This window comes from Macaca nemestrina, chromosome 15 (assembly GCF_043159975.1).
Source record: "Macaca nemestrina isolate mMacNem1 chromosome 15, mMacNem.hap1, whole genome shotgun sequence".
Lineage (NCBI taxonomy): Eukaryota > Metazoa > Chordata > Mammalia > Primates > Cercopithecidae > Macaca > Macaca nemestrina.
In genome coordinates, this window is record NC_092139.1 from 845,376 (window position 1) to 869,519 (window position 24,144).

Genomic DNA, 24,144 nt, shown 5'->3' on the forward strand with positions numbered 1-24,144 from the left:
GACTTTCCCCCAAAGGAATGCTTTATTGACAAATTACCCATTATTATAATAACCTTAAGGAAAAGATACATCAGTTGACACCCGCGCAACCTGCCTTCACACCACACCCCACAGGCCAATTTTAACCCTGGACAAAGGGCACCAAGCACTGGGGTTCCCTGGCCCCTGCATCTTTGTCGTGTGTGGAGTGCCATCCCCAGGGGTGTCTGAACTGTCTGGGGACAGAGTTGTCAGAGGACACTTGCTCTACCGAACAGGACACTTTGAGCCGAGCAGCCCTTCCCCTCCTGGGAGTGGCAGAGCCAGGCACACCACAGGCAGGCCCTCAGTGTCCTGCCAAGAGCCACTAAGGCACAGAGCTACCCCTGCAGACCATGCCATCTGACATGCAGGGCCCTGGTGTGAGCGAGAGGCTGCTGGGGTGTGATCACTTAGTAACAGGAAGAGATCTTTGTAGCTCCTGAGAAAAAGGCAACAGCAATCCTGGCCGATGCCCATGCCCCACCCTTCACCTGACCTGTGGGGTCGTTTCATCCCAAATGCAGCAAGCAGGTGGGTTGGAGTCACTGACGAGTGCCAGCCGGGCCAGGCCCATGCAAAGGCAGCACTGAGAACGGGGGCACAGCTCTTTTAAAGGGTGCTAAAGATAGGCTTTTCCTTCTCTTGGCCCCCCCATTCCCAGAGGCTCAAGAGCCCTTTGGGGCAGAGCAGGGGAGCCAGTGGGAGCTGCCACGGTTGAGAAGAGAAGCAGGTTTTGTACACTGGGATGGAGTGTGCATGAAATCAAACACCCCAACTGGAACAGGCTGCCACGCAGACCAGGTGTAAAATTCCACACAGTGCTCACAACCATTAAGGAACTCTCATCTATATACACATAAAAATTATAAAGAAATAAAGCATAAGGCAATGTAAGGCTTGTATTTCAGCTTGAGTCCAAAGACATACTATTCTCTATGAGGCTAAAGCTGCTTTGCCTAATTTAAACTTTTTGAAAAGTCCACTGCATTTAAAAAAGAATGAATTTGCTTCCGTTAAAGCTAGATCAGCGTGACAGTTAGGCAGCTGCCGATGATCGTTTCCTTTCTGGGGTCTCAGAAAACTGACAGTTTTCTTGTTGGGCATTTTGAGATAAAAGATTGTGTAACAGGCAGGACTTGCTGGGTGACTGTGTTCCTTCTGTGAGTCAGGGAAGGGGAGGAGGAAGTCAGAAAATGCCACTTATTTGATGCTTAGAACTCTTCAATCCTTCAACATTCTGATGGCTAACATGATTCCCAAAGGGAGCCTGGGCTTTGGCTCAATATTCTTTCAAATCCTCCACCCTGTCCACTTCCTGCACCCCTGGGAAGGACAGCACAGTGATCTGTTTCATCTACAAACTTGAGTGTAAAACATCTGTGTACAAGACTGTGTTCTCTAAATTCATGCGAACGCGGCAGCCACATCTCCATGTGGATGGGCAGGACTGTCCTCAAAGCCGGCTCTGCTCATCCGCCTGGTTGGCTGCTCCGCTGAACAGAGCTGCGGCGGGATGCTGAGGGCGTGCTGCGTGTGCTCTGCAGCGGGCGAAGCGACCACAGGCTTAGAAAGGTGCGGGATCCGACAGGGGCTTGTCACCACTCCCCGCTGAGGAAGGGAGGTTGTCAGTGCCGTTCTCTCGATCACCCACAACCTTAGACTACGGGAGAGAAAAGATGACAGAAAAACCTGAGACAGAGCACACAGCACAAGGCAGACCCCAGGCCCATGCTCAGTGCTCTACAAAAGCTTATGTGACATGAACCCTGCTCAGCAGCAACAGGGAGCAGATCGCAGACAGGCACCAGCTGAACAGGCCTCCAGAGGACGATGCCAAATGAAGACGGTGAATGCCAAACAGCTGCACACTGTATCGTTCCATTTACGTGACATTCTTGAAATGACACAACGATACAAAGGGAGAGTGGACTAGGGGTTGCCGGGGGTAGGGCGGGAGGAAGGTTGGCGCGGCCAAGAAGGTACCAGGAAGGGCAGTGGGGACCGGGAAGGGCAGTGTGGAGACGTTCTGTGTCCTGAGTCAGTGCCAACGTCCTGGTGGGGAGGCTGCACTACAGGATTTTCCGAGATGTTGTCACGGGAGAGAACTGTGTAAAAGGCACAAGGAACCTCTCTGCATTACTTCCTACAACGGCATGTGAGTCTATGATGACTAGTAACAGTCCAGGTACAATTACCTTTATGGTCCCAACTCGGTCCTCAAATGACTTGAAGGTTGCAGAGTTCCTTTCAAGAGAGAGGGAAGAGTGTTGGTGTCAAGAGAAAAGGGTTGTGCTGCCCTCTAACTCAGAAGGGCCTCAGGGCGAGGGCCAGCCTCCAAAGGACCCTAACAAAATCCCAAGATCTCATGGCAAAAATGTGAGACAGCCAGGTCATTCCAGAGACCCCCCAGGTCAGAAGTGAGGTCGGTCATGCCCAACAGTCACAGGGACAGGTCCAGACATCACACAAGGCAACTGGAAACCCCCTGACTGTGCAGCTGGGGGGATGTCGGCCCCCCTCTGCTGTACCCTACGGGGACACCCTGGGCTCCTGTACTGAGGTTATGAAAAGTCTGGAGTTCACGCACATCTCTCAGAGAAGCGAAGGGAAGACCAAGGACACTTCTGGGACAGCAGAGTGATAAGGAGACAGAGGAGGAGAAAGCAGGCCAGCTCCATCCCATTCAGTCCCTCCCACAGAACCAGATACCCCTCCCAGGCCCGGGGCGGCCTCTAGAGACCAGCACGTCTGTGACACCCAGCCGGAGTCCCCACAAGGAGAACAGGACTCTCCTGAGAATCAGGGCAGTGCCTGAAGGCACAGGCACGAAATAGGGACCATAGCTCTGGGTGTTTCCACGAAGGCTGAGACCCATAAAGTGTCCTGACTGACAGCCCACCGGGGCAAGTGCCAGGATCTGTGTGCCAGCCTCTCCAACCCGACCCCAGCTTGACGCTGCAGGCAGCCAGGGACAACTTGGAAAGGACACGGCCGAGTTTGACACAAGGATCTCCTCTGGAGGCTGCAGGTCGAGAGCCTGACCCCTACCAGCTTCCTCGTCAGCCTAGAGGGGGTCTTTATCAGCCCTTAGCCATCAGGAGATTGCCAAGGGAATGGCGTCCTTAATTAATCCAGGGATATGGGAAGGGCAAGGTGTGACCGGCGGGAGCCGCCCCAACCCCCACCAGAGACACCCGGCTCTGGAGCTGCAGCAAGCATACGTTACCTCATGGCCGGCATACTTATTGAGTGGCGGATGGAGTAGCTGCTGCTTGGAAGCATGGCAGAAGCAGAGAAGGAAGCAAGAGTTAACACCGAGATCCACACACAACCCCAACTGGGCGGGGATGGGCAGAGCTGGGATTGCCCCACTCCTGGCAGTCGGATCAAGCTGCTGCCTCCACACCACGCCCCGAAGGAAACTCAACCCAGGGTCCGCCCTCGGCCTCACGGGGGGCACCCCAAGTCTGCCCCTCCACACCACGCCCCTGAAGGAAACTCAACCCCAGGGTCCGCCCTCGGCCTCACGGGGGGCACCCCAAGTTGCCCAGCACATAGCACTGGGGGAGGAGGGCACTGCCATAGGAAGTGTGAGGAGACCAGGCCTGGGCTTTTGGAAAGTATTTGGGACCAGCAGCCTTCAGATGTCCTTACTTGACTTCGGCAAGTTTAAGGACCTTTTGGCAAAAGAGAAACAACCAGGTCAGGTAAAAACACATGAAATCACAGGTTGCTCTGGGCCTGGCTCTAGACCTCCCGGTTCCAGCCAGAAGTGCAGGTGCGGGCGGCACCCCAGGCTGGCCTAGAGGAGCCCGCTCTGGCCCACACGAGGGCCCTGTGGGAGGCACAGGTAGTAAGATAAAACTCCATCTGAAGGAAAACAAGGAAACAGGACCGATGTCGAACAGGAAGGTGGTGAGAGTCGGCACAGCCCTCCCCCATGAAAAGGCTCCTTCTCAGAAGTAAACTCAGGCGTGGACGCCAGGCCAGTTATTCACTGACCCGGGAGCAGGCAGCCCGTGAGCCTGGGTGGGAATGGGAAGCACGAGGAGGGACACAGAAGGGCCAGGGGGTTCCGGGGGGGCCTCTGCATCGATCCCACGCTGCTGCTTTGTTCCCCGAGAGGCAGCAACTGCCTGGCTGGGACTGCTGTCCTGGAAGGGGTGATCCCCCTTTCACCAGCCCTCTACCAGCATAGCTGCCCACGGGCCCTGCCAGAGCCCCCCCTGCCCCAATCCAGAGAACAGTCTTCCACAGGTGTGTCCAAGCTCAGCCTTACCTAAAGGAGTGTGAAAATGGATGAGCCCTGGAAGGTGGCAGCAGGAGAGAAGAGGAAACGAAGTGTAAGCAAGGCAGGCCAGCACCCACTCAGTGCCCTCCTCAGGGAGCCCCAGGCCCCCTGCTCATGCTCAGCCAGGCCCAGCAGGGGAAGACGCTCCAGGACGGCTCCTCCATCCGCATACCACCGGCGAGAGCAGCCCTGTCTCCAGTCTCCTCAAGTCCTGACTCAGCAGGAGGCTCTCGCAAGCTCACGACTAGCAACTGCTTAGGCTCACGGCTGTGCACAGGAGGCCCCTGGGTCCAAGCCCTGTCCACGCCTTATGCCCCAAGGCACACCTATTTGAAGAAGCCACAGCACCTGGAGCGCAACTGGCCCCATCCAGTAGCACAAAGGTATGAAACGTGCCACAGCGTGACAGCTGGGTTTGGCCAGCTCCACAGAACGAGAGCGGCCCCTGTTCCCCAAAGCGCGTCAGCTGAGGAGGCACACACACTGTGGGAACATGTGGGACACCCTTGGCGCCGAGCACTTCTGCTCTGAGCTCTGTCCATGCACGCAGACACCAACCTGGAAACCTGTGTGTCCAAGGGCAGCTGCCGCCACTCACTGCAGCCAGGCCCACTCCGACACGGAGGCAGCCACTGAAGAACTGATAAACGCTCAGCTCGCCCGCGGTCCTGAGACCACGGAGTCGGATGGTGACCTGACCCTGGTGTAAACGCCCCCCTCTGACCTAAATCCAGTTCCCTTTCCCCCATCCCCATCACCTATGCCCCAGGGCACACCAAAGGCCTCACAGTCCGGGGCTGCCCTGAGACGGGCCCATCAGACGTGGGTGTTGGGCAGCTGTCCCGAGGGGCTTCCACGCAAGAGTAAGCTGGGTCCATGGGGTTCATCGGCCCTAAACTCGATATAAACCTCCTGGAACCCAATTTTCACTTTCAGGAAGCAGTGAGCTCCCAACCTCAGTCTCTAGGTCAAGAGGTAGATGGGCCCAGACCTCAGAAACCACCTGTGACTGCCTGGGGAGATGATGGGGATACACCAGGGGCTCCAGACGTCAGAGGTCACACCACCACTACAAACATAAATGGAGGAGCAAGCAGGGCAAGACACACCAGCAAACAGGACCTCTCCACGGGCACTGTGAACACGGCCGGCCACCTGGAGCGAGTTGGCTCGTCCCAGGTCAGCCTGAGGCCCCGCTCTCCCAGCTGGCCCCACGTACCAGGGCACACGTGCAAACACGTGGCACAGTGTGGCCAGGCACACTGACAGCTGTGCCAGAGTCACTGCAACAGGAACTCTGCTCACTGCCAGCCATGCCCTGAGGCTACACGGCACACGGGTCAGCTGCCAACCCCAGGACTGAGCAAAGCGCGAGAGCCCTCCTCCCCATCAGAGGAGGAGCAGACAGAGAACTGGGACCGTGTCCCTGTGCTTCCAGAGAAAAACAGGCCACACAAAAAAACACCCAGATCAAAACCCCAGGACTGGCCTGTGCACGGCTATGTCAATCAGTGCTGAGGGCTCCGCCTGACCCTTGGATTTCCACCACGATGCTCTGAACAAACTCAAAAGGGAGTGTGGACACTATGAGTGGGCAAACGCCCCCGATGGCTGGCATAATTTAGGCACAACAGGCACCCGTTGCTTCCTGAAGATGCTCTGTGGTGAGACCGGCATTTTCGGGAAGAAAACAGCCCTGCAAGGCTGAGTGCAGCTGGAGCTCAGGGTGTCCCTCCTGGGTCCAAAGCGCAGCAGCAGTGGGGAAGACCTGCATTTGGAGGGTGCCCCACAAGAACCCCCCAAGTCCCAGCTGCTGGGGAGTGTGGAGCCCTGGGCGTGCGAGGGTGCACAGAGGAAACACACACGTTGCGTACTGATGACTGCAGCTTCTCCAGAGGTTTAAAACTCTCGAAATAGAAGTCGCCACGATGGGAGAGTAGATTACCTCAAACAAACAAAAATACAAGTGGGCACAGCTCCTGGGCAGTGGCCATCCCCTCTGCTTGGCAGGGTGGGTCCCTGGGTGTGTGGCCGTCTGTGTCCTGGCCTGTGGCTCAGTGATAAGGGGAGAGTGCTGGCAACCACAGGCTGGGAGGCAGGACATACCTAACCTAAGGCAGGCAGGCAGGCAGGCAGGCAGGCAGGCAGGCAGGCAGGGAGCCGGCCCAGCAGGAGATGTACGTATCTCTGAATCCTGCAGGGGCCATGAGAGGGGAAGAGGGGAGCGCTGGGTGGGGTCAGCACGGTGCCCCACTCACCGGTCCTCTAGGAACCCTGCACCCATCTTTGCCAGAATTGGGTCAGACCTGCAGGGAGGCACTCCCTGAGATCCCAAAGCCAGAAGACCAGTTCTGAGAATGGGAAAGGAGTCAGGGCAGGGTGGGCAGCAGCATCCAGAAGTTGGGGCCAGGATGCTGGTGATGGTGACAACCTACATCATCCACTCCTACAACCCGTGTGAAAGAGGCCCACCCGAGGCCCAGCCGGGGTGCCCAGCCAGGAGGTAGTCCGGCCAAGCATCATATCCAGGCTTCTGGCTCAAGGCTCAATCCCCTCATCACCATGCTGTGGTCAGGGAGCCTAGAGCAGGGAAGGGAGAGGAAACGTGCCAGCCACAAAGCGCCGGCCCTGCTCACTCCTTGGCCCTGCTTGCTAGGGAACGCTGATGGCCGGGAGGCTTTCACCAGCCTCTGGGAGAGAAGGCTCATTCAGAACCTCCTGAGTGTGACCGCACTCTCTGAGACCTGGGAAACGCCCTCAGAAGTACCATGCCGAGCACCTGTCCTGGAGATGGTGGACTGCCGTCCCGCCCTGACCTGTCCTGGAGATGGAGGAGGAGGACTGCCGTCCCGCCCTGACCTGTCCTGGAGGTGGAGGAGGACTGCCGTCCCACCCTGACCTGTCCTGGAGATGGAGGAGGAGGACTGCTGTCCCGCCCTGACCTGTCCTGGAGGTGGAGGAGGACTGCCGTCCCGCCCTGACCTGTCCTGGAGGTGGAGGAGGACTGCCGTCCCACCCTGACCTGACTCTGACCCCCAGGCTGCAGTCGCTGCCTCTCAGTGAAGCTTCGAGGTGCAGACTCGTCCCTCACCAACCCTGAGCACCACAAGTTACCCAAAGCACTGGCGGCCAACCCTCCTTGAAGAACACAGAAATGACAGAAAAGCAGCTGACGGGGATGGACGAACCTCCCAGGCAAGGGTCCCACACAGACCGGTCAGGGCCATGATGGCCACATCCCCGAGCCACTGTCTGAGACCTGATCTCCAGGCAGGCTTCCTGTAGTGCCTCCAACACCTCACCTCACTCCTGGCCAGGTCTCAGGGCAGCAGGGTCGGGGCTGGGTCTCACCTCATGTCTCCAAGCTTCCTGCTGATGGCAGAGCCCACTGTGGACAGGGCAGCGGAGGTCTTCTGTCCGGCCTGTGAGAGAGTTTCCTGAGTCTTCTTGTAGCTGGAAGAAGACATACCAGTTAAATCAACCAGACAGCATGGACAGGTCACCACCCTCAGCCAAGCAAACAAAGCACTGGGAGCACGCCTGAGGAAAACTGAGGAAAGGAGCCGGGGCAAGGGGTGGACACTTGCCAGGTGTGTACGGAGCGGGTGCAGGCGCAGAGCCCCTCGGCCCCCAGAGGCCCCTGCAGCGAGGAGCAGCCTGTGTGTTGCTCACTGAGCTCTCAGCGACCCTGCTGACTTTCGGCCCCCCAGCCCCACGATGATGCTGCTTTCTCATCTCACAATCCAACTCCACCCCCTCACCTGACACCTCCTAAGCCCACTTTCCTGTCTTCTCACAGCCCCTCTGACTACAGAGAAGATGCCCCATTTGCCTGCTAGAGAGCGGACGGGCCCCCTGAGGTGCACGCCTGGCAGGCAATGCCAGAGCAGAAAGGCCTCTCGGTGCCCTGACCGGCCCATGCGTGCAAGGTTCCCTTTCCTCTTCCCAATGAGACTGTGCTGAGGGGAGAAAATGCTCAACCACGGCTGTGGGAACGAGCTTCAGAGTGGCCATGCAGCCCGCAAGGTGCCCCTGCTCCAGACAGCGGGGCCCGTGTGCCTTCAGAGCATCGGACAGTTCCATTCCCAGGCCTCTTTTCACAGTGCAAGGGTCTGCCCCGGCCCCTAGTGAAGGCCCCGCTTCTATCCTCTCCAGCTCCCTCCAGTGTCCACCCACATGGGTACATCCCACCAAAGCAAAGCTCTGGGGCATCGGCGTCCGCAGGACGGGCAAAGGGCAGCAGGCAGGATGCTGTGGCTGCAGGGATACTGTTGGGCCCACCATGACAGCCAACACCTAAAGTCACAGGCCCTCATCCAGCTGCCACCGTAAACACAAAACACGGCAGCCTCCGACATAACCAAGTCCAAAATGCAAACCCACGACCACCTTCCCCACAGCTCCTCCCTCAGCGAAGCCAGGAACTCAAGGCTGAATGGAGACAGGCTCCCAGGGCCATCTTGGCATTACTAGTGCCAACCTGGAGAGTTGGCAAACCCAGCCAAGCCCTGACTGAGTGGCATCTGGGATGACTGGCGCCAGAGAACGTGCAGGCTCTGCCCGCTCCCACTGGCGACACCAGGTCACAATGATGGGCCTTCCAGAGCACTTACTCACAGGCCCTCCACGCCACCCCCTGCAGGAGGCCCGTGTGAGCTGAGCGCCACCACTCCAGCCCCTAGTTGACAAGTGTGTGTGACCCACCAAGTGTGCCCCGGCAGCACATCCCAGCACAGCTCTCTCGTGCCCACCCCCAGCCAAGGCCCAGAGGACGCACTTTCTTTTCTTTTTATTTTTTGAGACAAAGTCTTGCTGTCGCCCAGGCTGGAGTGCAGTGGTGCAATCTCAACTCACTACAACCTTCGCCTCCAGGTTCAAGAGATTCTTTTGCCTCAGCATCCCAAGTAGTTGGGATTACCCACCACCCACCACCACGCCCTGCTAATTTTGTTTTTAGTACAGATAGGGTTTCACCATGTTGGCCAGGCTGGTCTCGATCTCCTGATCTCAGGTGATCCACCCGCCTCGGCCTCTGAAATTGCTGGGATTACAGGTGCGAGCCACCGCGCCCGGCCTATTATTTTATTTTATTTTAGAGACAAGGTTTCACCATGTTGAGGCTGGTCTCCTGACCTCAGGTGATCCGCCCGCCTCGCATGTCATCCAAAGCACTGGATGACAGAGTACAGGTGTGAGCCACCGCACCCAGCCCAGAGGATACACTTCCCATCCAGACTCCGTGCAGCTGGAACCACGGCTGTTTTTATCTTTTTTCTTTTTTTATTAATAAAACATCAGGTATAAGTAACTAATGACCTGCTACATTTAGTTTCAAAAATACAAATTCTTTTTTGTTGAGACGGAGTCTTGCTCTGTAGCCCAGGCTGGAGTGCAGCGGCGCCATCTTGGCTCACTGCAAGCTCCGCCTCCCGGGTTCACACCATTCTCCTGCCTCAGCCTCCTGAGTAGCTGGGACTACAGGCGCCCGTCACCACGCCTGGCTAATTGTTTTGTATATTTAGTAGAGATGGAGTTTCACCATGTTAGCCAGGATGGTCTCCATCTCCTGACCTCGTGATCAGCCCACCTCGGCCTCCCAAAGTGTTGGGATTACAGGCGTGAGCCACCATGCCTGGCCCCAAAATGCAAATTCTGAAGACATCTTTAACTTTGATTTTCCCTGAAATAACAAATGCATAAAACCATGTGAACGTTCTATGGTTCGCTGAAGCAAAGTCACCTGCAGCAGAGGATTCTAAAGTCCTCACAGCACCTGCATTTGTGCCTAAAGAGTGGGGATGGTGAAACCGAAGTTGGAGAGAAAACCGCCGCCTGTGCCCAGCCTTTGGAATGAGATGCGGGTCTTGAGTGTGACCTGTGGGTGGGTAAGTACCACCCACACGAGAAGGAGGGTCCGCTGAACACTGACACGATGTGCCACTGTGGTCAGTCCCTGCCGTGCCATAAACCACACTCAAGCCCCTGGGGGTCCCTCAGCCCTCAGCATTGCTTAGGTGTGGAAACGAGGGGTCACAAGGGAACCTCCTCTGGAAACGGGAACCTCCAAACTGGGATGGCCCTGGAAACAATGGGCATCACCTGCACCGCCTGAGGCCACCACCAGAGGCCACCACCAGCTCCTCTCCCGCCTTCTCTTCCTACAGCAGGTCCCTGCCCAACAGCTGTGGCTCTGACCTCTCCCTTCCCCTTCGCAGTCCCATCCTGGGCCTCCGAGGTAGCAGCAGCAGCTGCGAGGTCCCCTTCCAAGGCTCACAGCGCTGCAGGCCTGTTCTGAGAGCCTCAAACACGCAGGCACACACATTCCTCAGAGGACGAGAAGGCTGGGGAAGCTAAGCCAGGAGGAAGGGGCAGGGGTCAGAGCCAGCATCTGCACCCAGTAACTAGTTTCAGCTCTACTTGAGGGCACCAGGCCGGGCAACCGCAGCCAGCACCCATTTGGGAGTTCCTAAGACCTTCCAGGAAGAGAGCCCTGGACAGATAGCAGTTTTGTCCCATGCCAGAAGCTGCCCCCTGGGCAGCACAGGGCATCTGGTGGATATCCTTGCACTCCCCCTCTCCTGAGTCTTCCTCTGGGGGCTACCCCCACTCCCACTCAGGGTGGACAAGTGATCCAGGCCTGGCCAGAGCACACCACCTCCCTGGCCACAGCCATTAGTCCAGGGAGACCCATACGGGACCACACTGTTGGGCTGCAGCAGTGGGGGCAGGGACTTCTCTGCCAGGTGAGTGCTCCCACCTCCCTGTTTGATTGATGCTACCTTGAGTCGTGCTTTCTGTCACCTGCAACCAAAACAACTCCAAGTGAACCAGCTTGTAACTGCAGGATCGATACAATGCCCCTCTCAGCACTGAGGTTTTTAGTTAGCTCTGCCTATAAATAGAATGCAACAGGCAATCATTTTACCACTCACAGAACACAGCTGCTCTTGCCTTCAGACACGACCCACTGAGGAGAATGTGGCCACATCGCAGCCTCATGGGGCCAAGCATCAGCGCTATCCTCCACCCGCCGGCCACATTCTTCCCGTCCCTCCTCCGGGCACCACTGGCTGAAAGGATCTACAGACATGTGGGTCAGGAAGCAGGAAGCTCTTACTGCCTTCCTCTGCAAGAGCTCTGGGCAGTGGAGGCACACCCACGGCCCACCTCCTGAAGCTGACTAGGAGGGGCACCAGCCAGGAGGAGCACGCGCAGTGGCCACATCCTCAGGCCCCACCTCCTGAGCCATATCCCTTCCGCCTGGGCGGTCCGGGCAGAAACCACCACCCTCGGCCTGGGCCGTCTGGGCAGAACTACCTTCTACTCTGGAACCGTCCGTCTGACAGCTCTCCCCACAGAACTCAGGGGAATGGCCTCTGCCAGGTGACGCACTGGCCGTATGCTTCCATGCTGAGCCACATGCTTCCCCAGAGGGGTCAGGATGCTAAGTGTTGCACTAAGCTCTCTGAAACACTATTTATTTGAAATAGGATCCCAGCAGCTTTATGTCAGTTGGTTTTACAAAACAGCACTGAAGTCTCCTGAGACTATTTTCAGATTGAGTCTGCACCGTGCGTCTGCCTGATGCCCAAACTGCAAGGATGACCAGATGACCAGATGACCGTCACTGACCGTCACTGACCCAACCTAGGGAACACCCACTACCCAGCAAGGTCACTGTCCGTCACTGTCCCAACCTAGGGAACACCCGCTGCCCAGCAAAGTTACTGTCCATCACTGTCCATCACTGACCGTCACTGTCCCAACCTAGGGAACACCCGCTGCCCAGCAAAGTTACTGTCCATCACTGTCCATCACTGACCGTCACTGTCCCAACCTAGGGAACACCCGCTGCCCAGCAAGATCACTGTTCAACGCAGCCCGAAAGACACAGCCCACCAGGGTCCCTAGAACACCCAGGTCAATGTGCCATGAACCGCCTGAGTTTCTGACACCAGCTTCCCACTGTGACACCAGACGCAAAGGCCCACGTGCAGAGTGCCGGCCTGGTCCCCCAGGACCTTCAAGACAAGCTCGGCAGCAACCACTTCCTTCCAGCCCAACACGGGAGGACGTTCTGCCCATGTTCTGCGGCAACCATTACAGCGCTACCTTCTAAATAACAGACGGAAAAATCCCACAGAGACTATTTTAGAATATTCCCCTTCTCAGCTTAAAAACATTATACTCAGATCAGAACACAAGTAAATGAAGTGCTATTATCCAGCTGAAGGATCTCCAAATATTAGGAGTTACTCTGAACCACGCCGCTGACACACACATATCAAACTACCCACAGTGAATCCACACTGGCCAACGCTCTGACAATGTGGTGCCTCCCAGACCACGAGGACTTCACATTTCCACCCGCACGTCCTCCACCACGCCCTCCCCCAAAGAACTACTCCAAAGGAGGAAAGGAATTCTGAGAATCCAACAGCTGGAGCCAAGCAGGGAAAAGTGTTAGGGTTGGAACACACAAAAATTCGCCACCAACAGAATCAGGCCAAGTGGTGTCGTCCAGCTTGTGCACTGCTGGAAGCCAAGGAGCTCTATTAGTCAGAAATGCAGCCAGGACCAGCGCAGGCCTCTTATATAAGGGATGCATATATCAGGCAGAGGGGAGTTTTAAGTGTGGCCAGGTGGCTGAGTGAGTTTCTTTCAGCTACTATTCCGTTCCACAATAGTCTAAAGGATAGTTTACCTGAGAGAAGAAAAGTTATATTAAGAAAAAATAGCCAGCAAATACCAAAAGAAGCTTTGTGCCAAGTGTGCACAGCCCAATTCCCTGACCGAGTGTCAGGAGGCAGAGAGGAGGAAGGAGGAGGTGCTGATGGTACAGGCACTCAGGAGGCGGAGAGGAGGGAGGAGGAGGTGCGGATGGTACAGGCACTCAGGAGGCGGAGAGGAGGGAGGAGGAGGTGCGGATGGTACAGGCACTCAGGAGGCGGAGAGGAGGGAGCAGGAGGTGCGGATGGTACAGGCACTCAGGAGGCGGAGAGGAGGGAGGTGGTGGTGCTGATGGTACAGGCACTCAGGAGGCGGAGAGGAGGAGGAAGGAGGAGGTGCTGATGGTACAGGCACTCAGGAGGCGGAGAGGAGGAGGAAGGAGGAGGTGCTGATGGTACAGGCACTCAGGAGGCGGAGAGGAGGGAGGAGGTGGTGCTGATGGTACAGGCACTCAGGAGGCGGAGAGGAGGAGGAAGGAGGAGGTGCTGATGGTACAGGCACTCAGGAGGCGGAGAGGAGGGAGGAGGTGGTGCTGATGGTACAGGCACTCAGGAGGCGGAAAGGAGGGAGGAGGAGGTGCGGATGGTACAGGCACTCAGGAGGTGGAGAGGAGGGAGGAGGTGGTGCTGATGGTACAGGCACTCAGGAGGCGGAGAGCAGGAAGGAGGAGGTGCGGAAGGTACTGGCACTCAGGAGGCAGAGAGGAGGAGGAAGGAGGAGGTGCTGATGGTACAGGCACTCAGGAGGTGGAGAGGAGGAGGAAGGAGGAGGTGCTGATGGTACAGGCACTCAGGAGGCGGAGAGCAGGAAGGAGGAGGTGCGGAAGGTACCGGCACTCAGGAGGCAGAGAGGAGGAGGAAGGAGGAGGTGCTGATGGTACAGGCACTCAGGAGGCGGAGAGGAGGAGGGAGGAGGTGGTGCTGATGGTACCGGCACTCAGGAGGCGGAGAGGAGGAGGGAGGAGGAGGTGCGGAAGGTACCGGCACTCAGGAGGTGGAGAGGAGGAGGGAGGAGGAGGTGCTGATGACACAGGCACTCACAGGTCTGACTGGGTCACTTTCTCATTCCACTCTCCAAGTTTCTCAGAAGTTTTCACATAGCTAAAAACAGAAAGTCTACAGTGAATTATTTAGAAGAACAATTTTAAGTCAGGCATCAAACTGCAGGTGAGGTTCCAGGGAAGACAGAGGAGGACCAGCTGGCAGGAACATCAACTCTACAGACAGCCCAAAAACAGGGTCCACTGCCTCAACCAGGCCCTGTGCAGGCTCCAGGCCGCCAGGCGAGCTGTGGGTATGGCGGAACTGATCGTCCCCTTTTCCGTCACCCGGCAGTAGCCCCTGGTCTCTCACTAGGAGATTCTTGGGGAACAGCACTGCTGTGGGGGACTGGAAGGGCACAGCCCACAGCTCCAAAACACCACTGGGATTCAAAACTTACGATGTCCTAGGATAAAAAAATGAGTTTCTCGTATGTGAGATTTATGAAATGGGACTTGATCTGTCATTCTGTAGGGACGTGGCTCCTGGGAAACATTCCATGCCCGCCCCTCCTTGTACGGTATGTTTCAGAGAAGCCACGTGGACAGGGCCAAGTGAGAAAGCAGCATTCCCCAAATTCAGAGAGCTGAGTGACATCTGGGACAGACGTCCCAGGGTTACAGGACCACGCAGTCATGGAGGGTCAGAGGCCCTAGGGTTGTGGGACCATATGGTCATATACGTTTTTTTTTTTGGGTTTTTTTTGAGACAGAGTCTCGCTGTGTCACCCAGGCTAGAGGGCAGTGGCATAATTTTGGCTCACCGCAACCTCTGCCTCCTGTGTTCAAGAGATTCTCCTGCCTCAGCCTCCCCAGTAGCTGGGATCACAGGTGCACACCACCACGCCCAGCTAAACTTCTGTATTTTTCAGTAGAGACAGGGTTTCTCCATGTTGACCAGATTGGTCTTGAATTCCTAACCTCAGGTGATCCACCCGCCTCAGCCTCCGAAGTGCTGGGATTACAGGCGTGAGCTACTGCGCCAGGCCCATGTGGCCGTGTCTGGGTCAGAGGCTGTGACCATGCCACACCCACAATAAGGACCACAGAAAAACCATTCTTGCTAAAGTCCTGATCAGTGCTCCCTTGAGTCTGGACACTGAAACACAAGTCTTCCTATCAATTTCCACCCGGACAACTAGCCAGTGTGTCTGCCTTTTTAAAACACATAGAAGCCGGGTGTGGTGGCTCACACAAGTAATCCCAAGCATTTTAGGAGGTCAAAACAAGAGGATTGCTTGAGCCCAGAAATTTGAGACCAGCCTAGGCAACAAAGCAAGATCCTGTCTCTATAAAATGTGAAAAAATTAGCCAGGCACAGTGGCGCACGCCTGTAGTCCCAGCTACGAGGGGGCTGAGTTGGGGGATCGCTTGAACCCAGGAGGTCGAGGTTGCAGTGAACGACTGCGCCGCTGCACTCCAGCCTGGGTGACAGAGCAAGAACATCTCAAAAAAGAATTTAAAAAAAAAAGGCCGGTGCGGCGGCTCATGCCTGTAATCCCAGCACTTTGGGAGGTCGAGGTGGGTGGATCACAAGGTCAGGAGTCCAAGACCAGCCTGGCCAAGACGGTGAAACCCCATCTCTACGAAAAATACAAAAAATAAAATAAAAAATTAGCCGGGTGTGGTGGCAGACGCCTGTAATCCCAGCTACCTGGGAGGCTGAGGAAGGAGAATCACTTGAACCCGGTGGGCAGAGGTTGCAGTGAGCCAAGATTGCGCCAGTGCACTCCAGCCTGGGTGACAGAGTGAGACTCTGTCTCAAAAATAATAATAATAAACGAAGTACACAAAAATTTAAAAATAAATAAGACACACGCAGACACCAAGCTCTTTGAAAAAACAAGGCACAGGCCCTGGGCCTAGGGCTCAGAGCCTCTCACTGGCTTCTTCCAAACAGGCCACTCAACTCCATGGCTGCAACTTGTCCCTGGGTATGACGATGCCCCTCACATGCCAGGGGTGTGTGTGGTGCACGTTCTTTTCAGCCCCCGGGGGTGCTCCTGGGGCAGGTACCTACGCGTTAGAGACCTGTACATCGTGCCAGCTCCTGGACAGGTTCTGTTTCAGCCCCCCCAGGGTGGAGAGGCCCAGCCTCCTCTTGAGCTCTCCGCAGTGCCTCTCCTTGGCTGCCAAGACCTGGCGCAGAGTGACAATTTCCTCTTCCACCTGCAAAGCATGCAGTCGACATGATGAGCCATCACTACTGCAGGAAGTGACTAACATCCTCATGCACAGTGCCATGAGTTACACAAGAACATTCCGCTTACTGAAGCATTAACTCGTCCTAGGAATAATAGCGTCTACAGCAGACATCTGATTTTTGGGTTTTGGGTTTTTTTTTGAGACGGGATTTCACTCTTGTTGCCCAGGCTGGAGTGCAACGGCGCGATCTCGGCTCACCGCAACCTCTGCCTTCCAGGTTCAAGCGATTCTCCTGCCTCAGCCTCCTCAGTGGCTGGGATCACAGGCGTGCGCCACCACGCCCAGCTAATTTTGTATTTTTAGTAGAGACAGGTTTCTCCATGTTGGTCAGGCTGGTCTCAAACTCCCAACCTCAGGCAATCCACCCACCTCAACCTCCCAAAGTGCTGGGAGTACAGGCGTGAGCCACCGCGCCCAGTCAGCAGCCATCTGTTTTTATCTGGTACTAGGAACTTGACTCCAGAGAACCGTCCCATGCGCCGGAGCTAAATGGTTCTGGGAGAGCTACCACTCACTATGTCCATTTGTGGTCATGAGGAATGGCCCAGGATGACCATGCCAGGCTTGTTTCATGCCAGGCTCTTTCCTGGGACTGGGCATGGTATTAAAAAGGTAAAGACCCTGGCCGGGCACGGTGGCTCATGCCTGTAATCCCAGCACTCTGGGAGGCCAAGGCAGGTGGATCACGAGGTCAGAAGATCAAGACCATCCTGGTTAACACAGTGAAACCCTGTCTCTACTAAAAAATACAAAAAATCAGCCGGGCGTGGTGGCAGGCACCTGTAGTCCCAGCTACTTGGGAGGCTGAGGCAGGAGAATGGCGTGCAGCTGGGAGGCGGAGCTTGCAGTGAGCCGAGATCGCACAACTGCACTCCAGCCTGGGCGACAAAGCGAGACTTGGTCTCCAAAAAAAAAAAAAAAGGTGAAGTCCCTGGCCGGGTACAGAGGCTCACACCTGTAATCCTAGCACTGTGTGAGGCCAAGGCAGGCAGATTACCTGAGGTCAGGAGTTTGAGACCAGCCTGGCCAACACATGATGAAACCCCGTCTCTACTAAAAATACAAAAATTAGCCAGGCGTGGTGGTGGGCTCCCATAACCCCAGGTACTTGGGAGGCTGAGACAGGAGAATCGCTTGAACCTGGGAGGCGGAGGATGCAGTGAGCCAAGATCGTGCCATTCCACTCCAACCTGGGCAACAAGAGCGAAACGACTAAAAAAAATCTTTCTTCCGTGTAATCCCAGCACTATGGGAGGCTGAGGCAGGCGGATTACCTGAGGTCTGGAGTTCAAGACCAACCTGGCCAACATGGTGAAACTCTGTCTACTACAAATACAAAAATTAGCCAACCGTGGTGCTGTGCGCCTGTAATCCCAGCTACTCGGGAGGTTGAGGCAAGAGAATCACTTCAACTCAGGAGGTGGAGGCCACAGGGAGCCGAGATCACACCACTGCACTCCAGCCTGGGTGACAGAGTGAGCCTCCATCTTTAAAAAAAAAAAAAAATCTTTCTTTGGCTGGGCACAGTGGCTCACACTTGTAATCCTAGCACTTTGGGAGGCTAAGCCAGGCAGAACTCTTGAGGCTGGGAGTTCAGGACCAGCCTGGCCAACATGGTGAAACACTTGTCTCTACTAAAAATATAAAACTTAGCCAGGTATGGTGGTGGGCATCTGTAATCCCACCTACATGGGAGGCTGAGGCATGCGAAGCACTTGATCCAGGGAGGCAGAGGCTCCAGTGAGCTGAGATCATGCCACTGCACTCCAGCCTGGGCGACAAAGAAGAGACTCTGACTCAAAAAAACGACTTTAAAAAAAAAAAAAAAACTTCATCTTGTAATTCAACTCTGAAAAAAACCTTGTGGGTTTAGTTTCTAAAGTCGCATACTCTGAAATAAAATGGAAAGCAAAGTCTCCTTGGACTTCCTGCTACTCTCCTTTAATCTTCTAGGCTAGAAATAACTGTGTGATGTCCTCAGGATCTGAAACCTGGTCCTCAGGCCCAGAGGCACAACCAACCTTACTCAGACCTAGGCCTGGACCCAGATTCTGGAATTAAACCGTATCACAGGGTGATTCACAGGGTGATTCACAGGGTGAAAAGAAAACTCTTGGCAGTTGCTTTGACTAAAAATTATGGTTGGAGGCTTTTGTTCTTTTTTTTTTTTTTTTGAGACGGAGTCTCGCTCTGTCGCCCAGGCTGGAGTGCGGTGGCCCGATCTCGGCTCACTGCAAGTTCCGCCTCCCGGGTTTACGCCATTCTCCTGCCTCAGCCTCCCGAGTAGCTGGGACTACAGGCGCCCGCCACCTCACCCGGCTAGTTTTTTTGTATTTTTCAGTAGAGACGGGGTTTCACCATGTTAACCAGGATGGTCTCGATCTCCTGACCTCGTGATCCACCCGTCTCGGCCTCCCAAAGTGCTGGGATTACAGGCGTGAGCCACCGCATCCAGCTGAGGCTTTTGTTCTTAATTCCTATATTACTCTTAAGGGACTCTCACTTAAAGAATATCACATAAATACTTTTTACAAAAGAAGTTTCTGTTTTGTTTTTGAGACAGGGTCTCGCTCTGTCGCCAGGCTGGAATGCAGGGCACAATCACAGCTCACTGAAGTCTTGACCTCCTGGCCTCAAGCATCCTCCCGCCTCAGCCTCCTGAGTAGCTGGGACTACAGGCAACTGCCACCACACCCGGCTAGTTTTTGGGGGTGGAGACAAGGTCTCACTGAGTTGCCCAGGCTGCTCTCAAACTCCTGGGCTCAAGCGATCTTCCCATTTTACCACCTTGTCCTACCAAAGCACTGGAATTACAGGCATGAGCCACTGCATCCAGTCAAAATAAATATTTTTAAAAGAAAACTTAAGATCCAGGGCAGAGAGATTCACGGAGTTTTAAAAATGATTCTCGGCCGGGCGCGGTGGCTCAAGCCTGTAATCCCAGCACTTTGGGAGGCCGAGACGGGTGGATCACGAGGTCAGGAGATCGAGACCATCCTGGATAACACGGTGAAACCCCGTCTCTACTAAGAAATACAAAAAACTAGCCGGGCGAGGTGGCGAGCGCCTGTAGTCCCAGCTACTCGGGAGGCTGAGGCCGGAGAATGGCGTGAACCCGGGAGGCGGAGCTTGCAGTGAGCTGAGATCCGGCCACTGCACTCCAGCCTGGGCTACAGAGCGAGACTCCGTCTCAAAAAAAAAAAAAAAAAAAAAAAAAAAAAAAAAAAAATGATTCTCAAGTGTTAATTCCAACAGAGACACTCCCAGTAGATGGCCACTCAGAGGCGGTTTGTGTATGAACGCTACTCATGGAGTACTTCGGAAGGGCCAGGCACAGAGGTGTGGGAAGGAAGTCACGGCCATCTCCACTGCCAGGTGGCTCTGAGTCCAGTGCACGGAGCTGGGCACATACAAAGAGAACCCCTTTATCAGCAGGAACACAGAGCAGGGTAGGTGATCACCCAAGCGTGGCCAGTACCCTGGCCTCTCACTAATCCAAGAGGGTCTTAACTCCAATTCACCCCAGGACACACAGCCAAGCCACAGCACCTTGGTAAGCTCGGCCCTGAGCTCCTCCTCCTCAGCCTCTGTCAGACCCTCAATAGCAGGAGTCCGGGCAGCCACACCTGTGTCGACAGGGACATCCGTCATGGAGTCAGACAGCAGACCTTTGTTAGGAGAATTCAGGTTGATATCTGCCAGAGACAAAATGAGGCCACAAAGCGTCAAGTAAGTTATTTACTTCCAAGTAAATATGGTAGAGGTCTCTAGCAGGACAAAAGCAAAGGTGGGAGTGGGTGAGACCCTGGAGAAGAACACCTCTTCTCTGAAAGGTCTGTGAGGACAGCGTGGGCAGTAGACGAGGGCGGCCACACCTCAGGCAGCCTGAGATGAAAAGCCAATGCCACCTGTGCTGCTTCAGGGCATGAGAAATGCCAGCCCAAGACAGCCAGACCCTGACCAGTGAGAATACTATCTTCAGAGGCAGGAAACCCTTGCTACAAAGAAAGCAGATCAATCTAACAGAGCTTTCACTTTTTTTTTTTTTGTGATGGAGTCTCACTCTGTTGCCCAGGCTGGAGTGCAATGGTCTGATCTCAGCTCACTGCAACCTCCGTCTCCCAGGTTCAAGTGATTCTCCTGCCTCAGCCTCTGAGTAGCTGGGATCACAGGTGCGCGTCACCACGTCAGCTAATTTTTGTATTTTCAGTAGAGATGGGGTTTCACCATGTTGGCCAGGCTGGTCTCCAACTCCCGACCTTGGGTGATCCACCCGCTTTGGCCTCCCAAAGTGCTGGGATTACAGGTGTGAGCCACCGCACCCAGCCACATATTTCACTTTTTTAAAAAAAGGAACTTAATATGGTTAATACACACAATAAGCATCACTTTCCACTCAACACATCTGACAGGGCACATGCTAAAACTACATACTAGGAGCACATGCTGGTCATTCAGCTCCTTCTGGGAGTCGGCAAAACAAAATTCCCTTTCCTTACCTCCCGCTTCTCATCCCACAGTCAGGAAGCCACCACAGGCGGAGAGCTGCAGAGCGGTGTGCTGCCGCCACACACCTCAACTACACCCAGATCACATTCAAATTCCTGTAGCCACTGTTTTTTCTTCACATCAAACGCATCTTCCTGACTGCACTAAAAGTCTACAAGATTTCACATAAGGAAAAATAGTCTATTTTGATTCTCTCTAAATCCAAGCACATGATTATTGTAACATTTTCCCTGTTGAACACAACATTCTGAAAAGAAACAGGCTTACTGCCAGGCGTGGTGGCTCACCTGAGGTCAGGAGTTCGAGACCAGCTTGACCAACATGGTGAAACTCTGCCTCTACTAAAAATACAGAATTAGCTGGCCTGGTGGCACGCGCCTGTAGTCCCAGCTACTTGGGAGGCTGAGGCAGGAGAATCACTTGAACCCAGGAGATTACAGGCGTGAGCCACCATACCCGGCCAAAAAAAATTTTTTTTTTTAAACTAAAAGAAAAACTGGCCGGGCGTGGTGGTTCATGCCTGTAATCCCAGGCCTTTGGGAGGCTGAGGCAGGCGGATCACCTGAGGTCAGGAATTCAAGACCAGCCTGGCCAATACGGTGAAACCCCGTCTCTACTAAAAATACAAAAAATTAGCCCGGAGTGGTGGCAGGCGCCTGTAGTCCCAGCTACTCAGGAGGCTGAGGCAGGAGAATGGCGTCAACCTGGGAGGCGGAGCTTGCAGTGAGCCCAGATGGCGCCACAGCACTCCAGCCTGGGCAACAGTGCGAGACTCCAACTCAAAAAAAAAAAAACAAACAAAAACAAACAAAAACAAACAAAAAACACCCTCCAGAATAATGCAGCACCCAGGAATTATAAAGTTTAAGATGTGGCCAGGCGCAATGGCTCACACCTGTAATCGCAGCACTTTGGGACGCCGAGGCGGGTGGATCGCAAGGTCAAGATATCGAGACCACCCTGGGCAACATGGTGAAACCTCGTCTCTAGTAAAAATGCAAAAATTAGCTGAGCGTGGTGGCGGGCGCCTGTAGTCCCAGCTACTCATGAGGCTGAGGCAGGAGAATGGCTTGAACCCGGGAGGTGGAGGTTGCAATGAGCTGAGATCGCGCCACTGCACTCCAGCCTGGCGTCAGGACAAGACTCCGTAGGAAAGGAAAGGAAAAAGGGGAAAGGGGACGGGATGGAAGGCGGGGGGAGAGGGGAGGGGAGGGGAGGGGGAGGGGGAAAGAAATTTAACATCCCTCTCTTCAGCCCCAAAATGGAAGACAAACTTGTATCATATTCTCAAGATTTTAATCTCCTGGGCTGGCTCCATGCCCCTCAGGGGCCATCTCCTACTGCTCCGGGGTGACTGTTCTGGAAACAGGCCTGGTAAGCTGGGTGTGCCCCTGACTCACTCCGCCCCTCTCTATGAGGCAACCCCTAAGTAGGCTGAGCTCCGAGCAGAGCTGCTTACCCAAGGGGAGCTCTGCTGAACGCGAAGACTGTTTCACCATCCCTTCTCTGCTCGGGAGCCGCCCTCCACACCTCGGACTGGGTCCAGGGCCAGAGCGTGAACCCGAGGGCCCCGCGCAGGGACCGGGGGGTGGCAGAGCAAGCAAGAGCCGGGCGCGGGGTGGGCGGCATAAACGAGAGCTGCTTGGAGCGAGGGAACCCCAACTACGGGAGCAACGGCGGACGCCAGGGAACCACACTCGGAGCGGTCCCGGGGGAGACCGGGAGGGCGGCTGGAGAGAGCCCAGGAAGCGGTCTGGGCCGCGGGCAAAAGACACACACACCGCAACCATCACAAGCTTCGAGGTCAGTGGCCCGAGAGCTGTAGAGGGGCCGCGGGGTGGGTGAGCAGAGACTGAGAGGACCGAGAGTCGCAAACGACCCCGGGAGACGGGGAACACCGGACGGCCTGGGCCCATCTGCTGCGGAGGCGCCGGGCCCGGCAGGTACCTTGGCCGGCGGAGTCCATCTTCAGACGGCGTCCTGGCCGCTGTCGCGGACGCTGTGGGAGCCGAGCGGGCGGCGCCGGGAGTACCAGGCCGCGTACACACTAGCCAGCGGAACTGCCTCGGCCCCGCGGCGTTACGTAATCAGCGACGCGACGGCTACTTCCGCCCGGGCACATGCTCCGCCTTCGTCCCGCCCCCACCAGTGATGTCCAATGAGAACGTCGTTTGGCCAGTCCTGGTTTATCCGACTCAATCTGATAGGCCGAAACTGTGGGCGAAGCAGGAAAGGGAGGCGTGGTTCGAAGGGAATCCATTCCAGGTTGGCTCCACCAGCGAGAGTCACAGGTAGAACGGTCGGAGTAGCGGGAGGACGAGGAAGGTGGGAAGTGGGAGGATTGTCCAACATGGCGCTGTGGAAAGCCAGCGCAGGGCCCCAGGGGATCTTCCGGGTCGGAAGCAGCTGCCCCCGAGTGCTGGGGCTCGCGCGCTTCGGCGGCTCAAACTCTGACCCCGTGAGATCCTTTCCAGCCCGACCCCTTACTTTAGGGGTCAGCCTCCCCTCGTAAGTCCTGTATTTATATTATTTTTTTTAGTTGGTCTTTTTTTTTTTTTTTTTTTGAGACGGAGTTTCCCTCTTGTTGCCGAGGCTGGAGTGCAGTGGCGCGATATCGGCTCACTCCAACCTCTGCCCTCTGGGTTCAAGCGATTCTCCTGCCTCAGCCTCCCGAGTAGCTGGGATTACAGGCGCGCGCCAACACGTCCGGCTAGTTTTCGTATTTTTAGTAGAGACAGGGGTTTTGCCACGTTGGCCAGGCTGGTCTCGAACTCCTGACCTTAGGTGATCCACCCGCCTCGGCCTCTTAAAGTGCCAGGATTACAGCTACCCCTCACGCCTGGCTAGTTTGTCCTTTTGGTGGGGACTTTTTATTGTATGCGGGTTGCGCTGAAAAAGACCGCGATTCGTCCCCTCGCCCTGCAGGCGCCGCTGCCGCCTCGCCTCGGGTGTGGACCCTGCGGCCTGAGCGCGTGCACCCCGAGGTTGTCTCACTTCCTGTTCAGGTCGACCAAGCCGGCACTGCGCCCTCCCCACTCCACAGACGAGGAAGCTGAGGTTAAAGTCACTTGCCCTAGGTCACTCCGCAAGTTGAAGCGCTACCAGGATACTCTGTAACAGGATGCCTGACCTCAGAGGAGAGGCGTGTAACCACCAGGCAACTGGCCCCACGAAACAAGTCCCACAACTTCCTTTCTTTGACTCCTACTTGCTCCTGGAAGAAAAGCCTTAAATGGTATTCAAGCCCTTTAGGATCAGATGTCCTAGGACTGCACTCTGGGCTTCCAGCCTGGGGTGGTACTGGTCCCTAGGCATGGAAGCTCCTCCCACTGCCCCTTCATTCACCCGG

General features: G+C 55.5%; 1 protein-coding gene and 1 long non-coding RNA gene across 20 annotated transcripts; one reads left to right on the forward strand and one right to left on the reverse strand.

Moving 5' to 3' along the window:
* On the reverse strand, positions 1-22,873 carry LOC105470469 (TPD52 like 2). Of its 18 annotated transcripts, XM_071079014.1 has the most exons (10): positions 22,743-22,830; positions 20,786-20,946; positions 19,836-19,981; positions 16,102-16,250; positions 14,083-14,142; positions 7,664-7,765; positions 4,301-4,327; positions 3,248-3,289; positions 2,217-2,265; positions 1-1,681 (listed from the first exon to the last, which is right to left on the reverse strand). In XM_071079014.1, exons 3-10 carry the CDS (start codon positions 19,935-19,937, stop codon positions 1,586-1,588), a joined length of 627 nt encoding a protein of 208 aa, XP_070935115.1. In that variant the 5' UTR covers positions 19,938-19,981; positions 20,786-20,946; positions 22,743-22,830; the 3' UTR covers positions 1-1,585. The 18 variants fall into 18 exon arrangements, with proteins under 18 accessions (XP_070935115.1, XP_070935112.1, XP_070935101.1 ...); XM_071079011.1 differs by lacking the exon at positions 20,786-20,946 and having other exon boundaries at positions 22,743-22,873; XM_071079000.1 differs by lacking the exons at positions 20,786-20,946; positions 22,743-22,830 and adding an exon at positions 22,255-22,711.
* LOC139358408 (uncharacterized) lies at positions 22,869-23,987 on the forward strand. 2 transcript variants are annotated; one of them, XR_011613137.1, is made up of 2 exons: positions 22,869-23,303; positions 23,873-23,987. It is a non-coding gene; the product is annotated as an uncharacterized lncRNA (long non-coding RNA). The 2 variants fall into 2 exon arrangements; XR_011613138.1 differs by having other exon boundaries at positions 22,869-23,086.
* Positions 23,988-24,144: the final 157 nt, after the last annotated feature.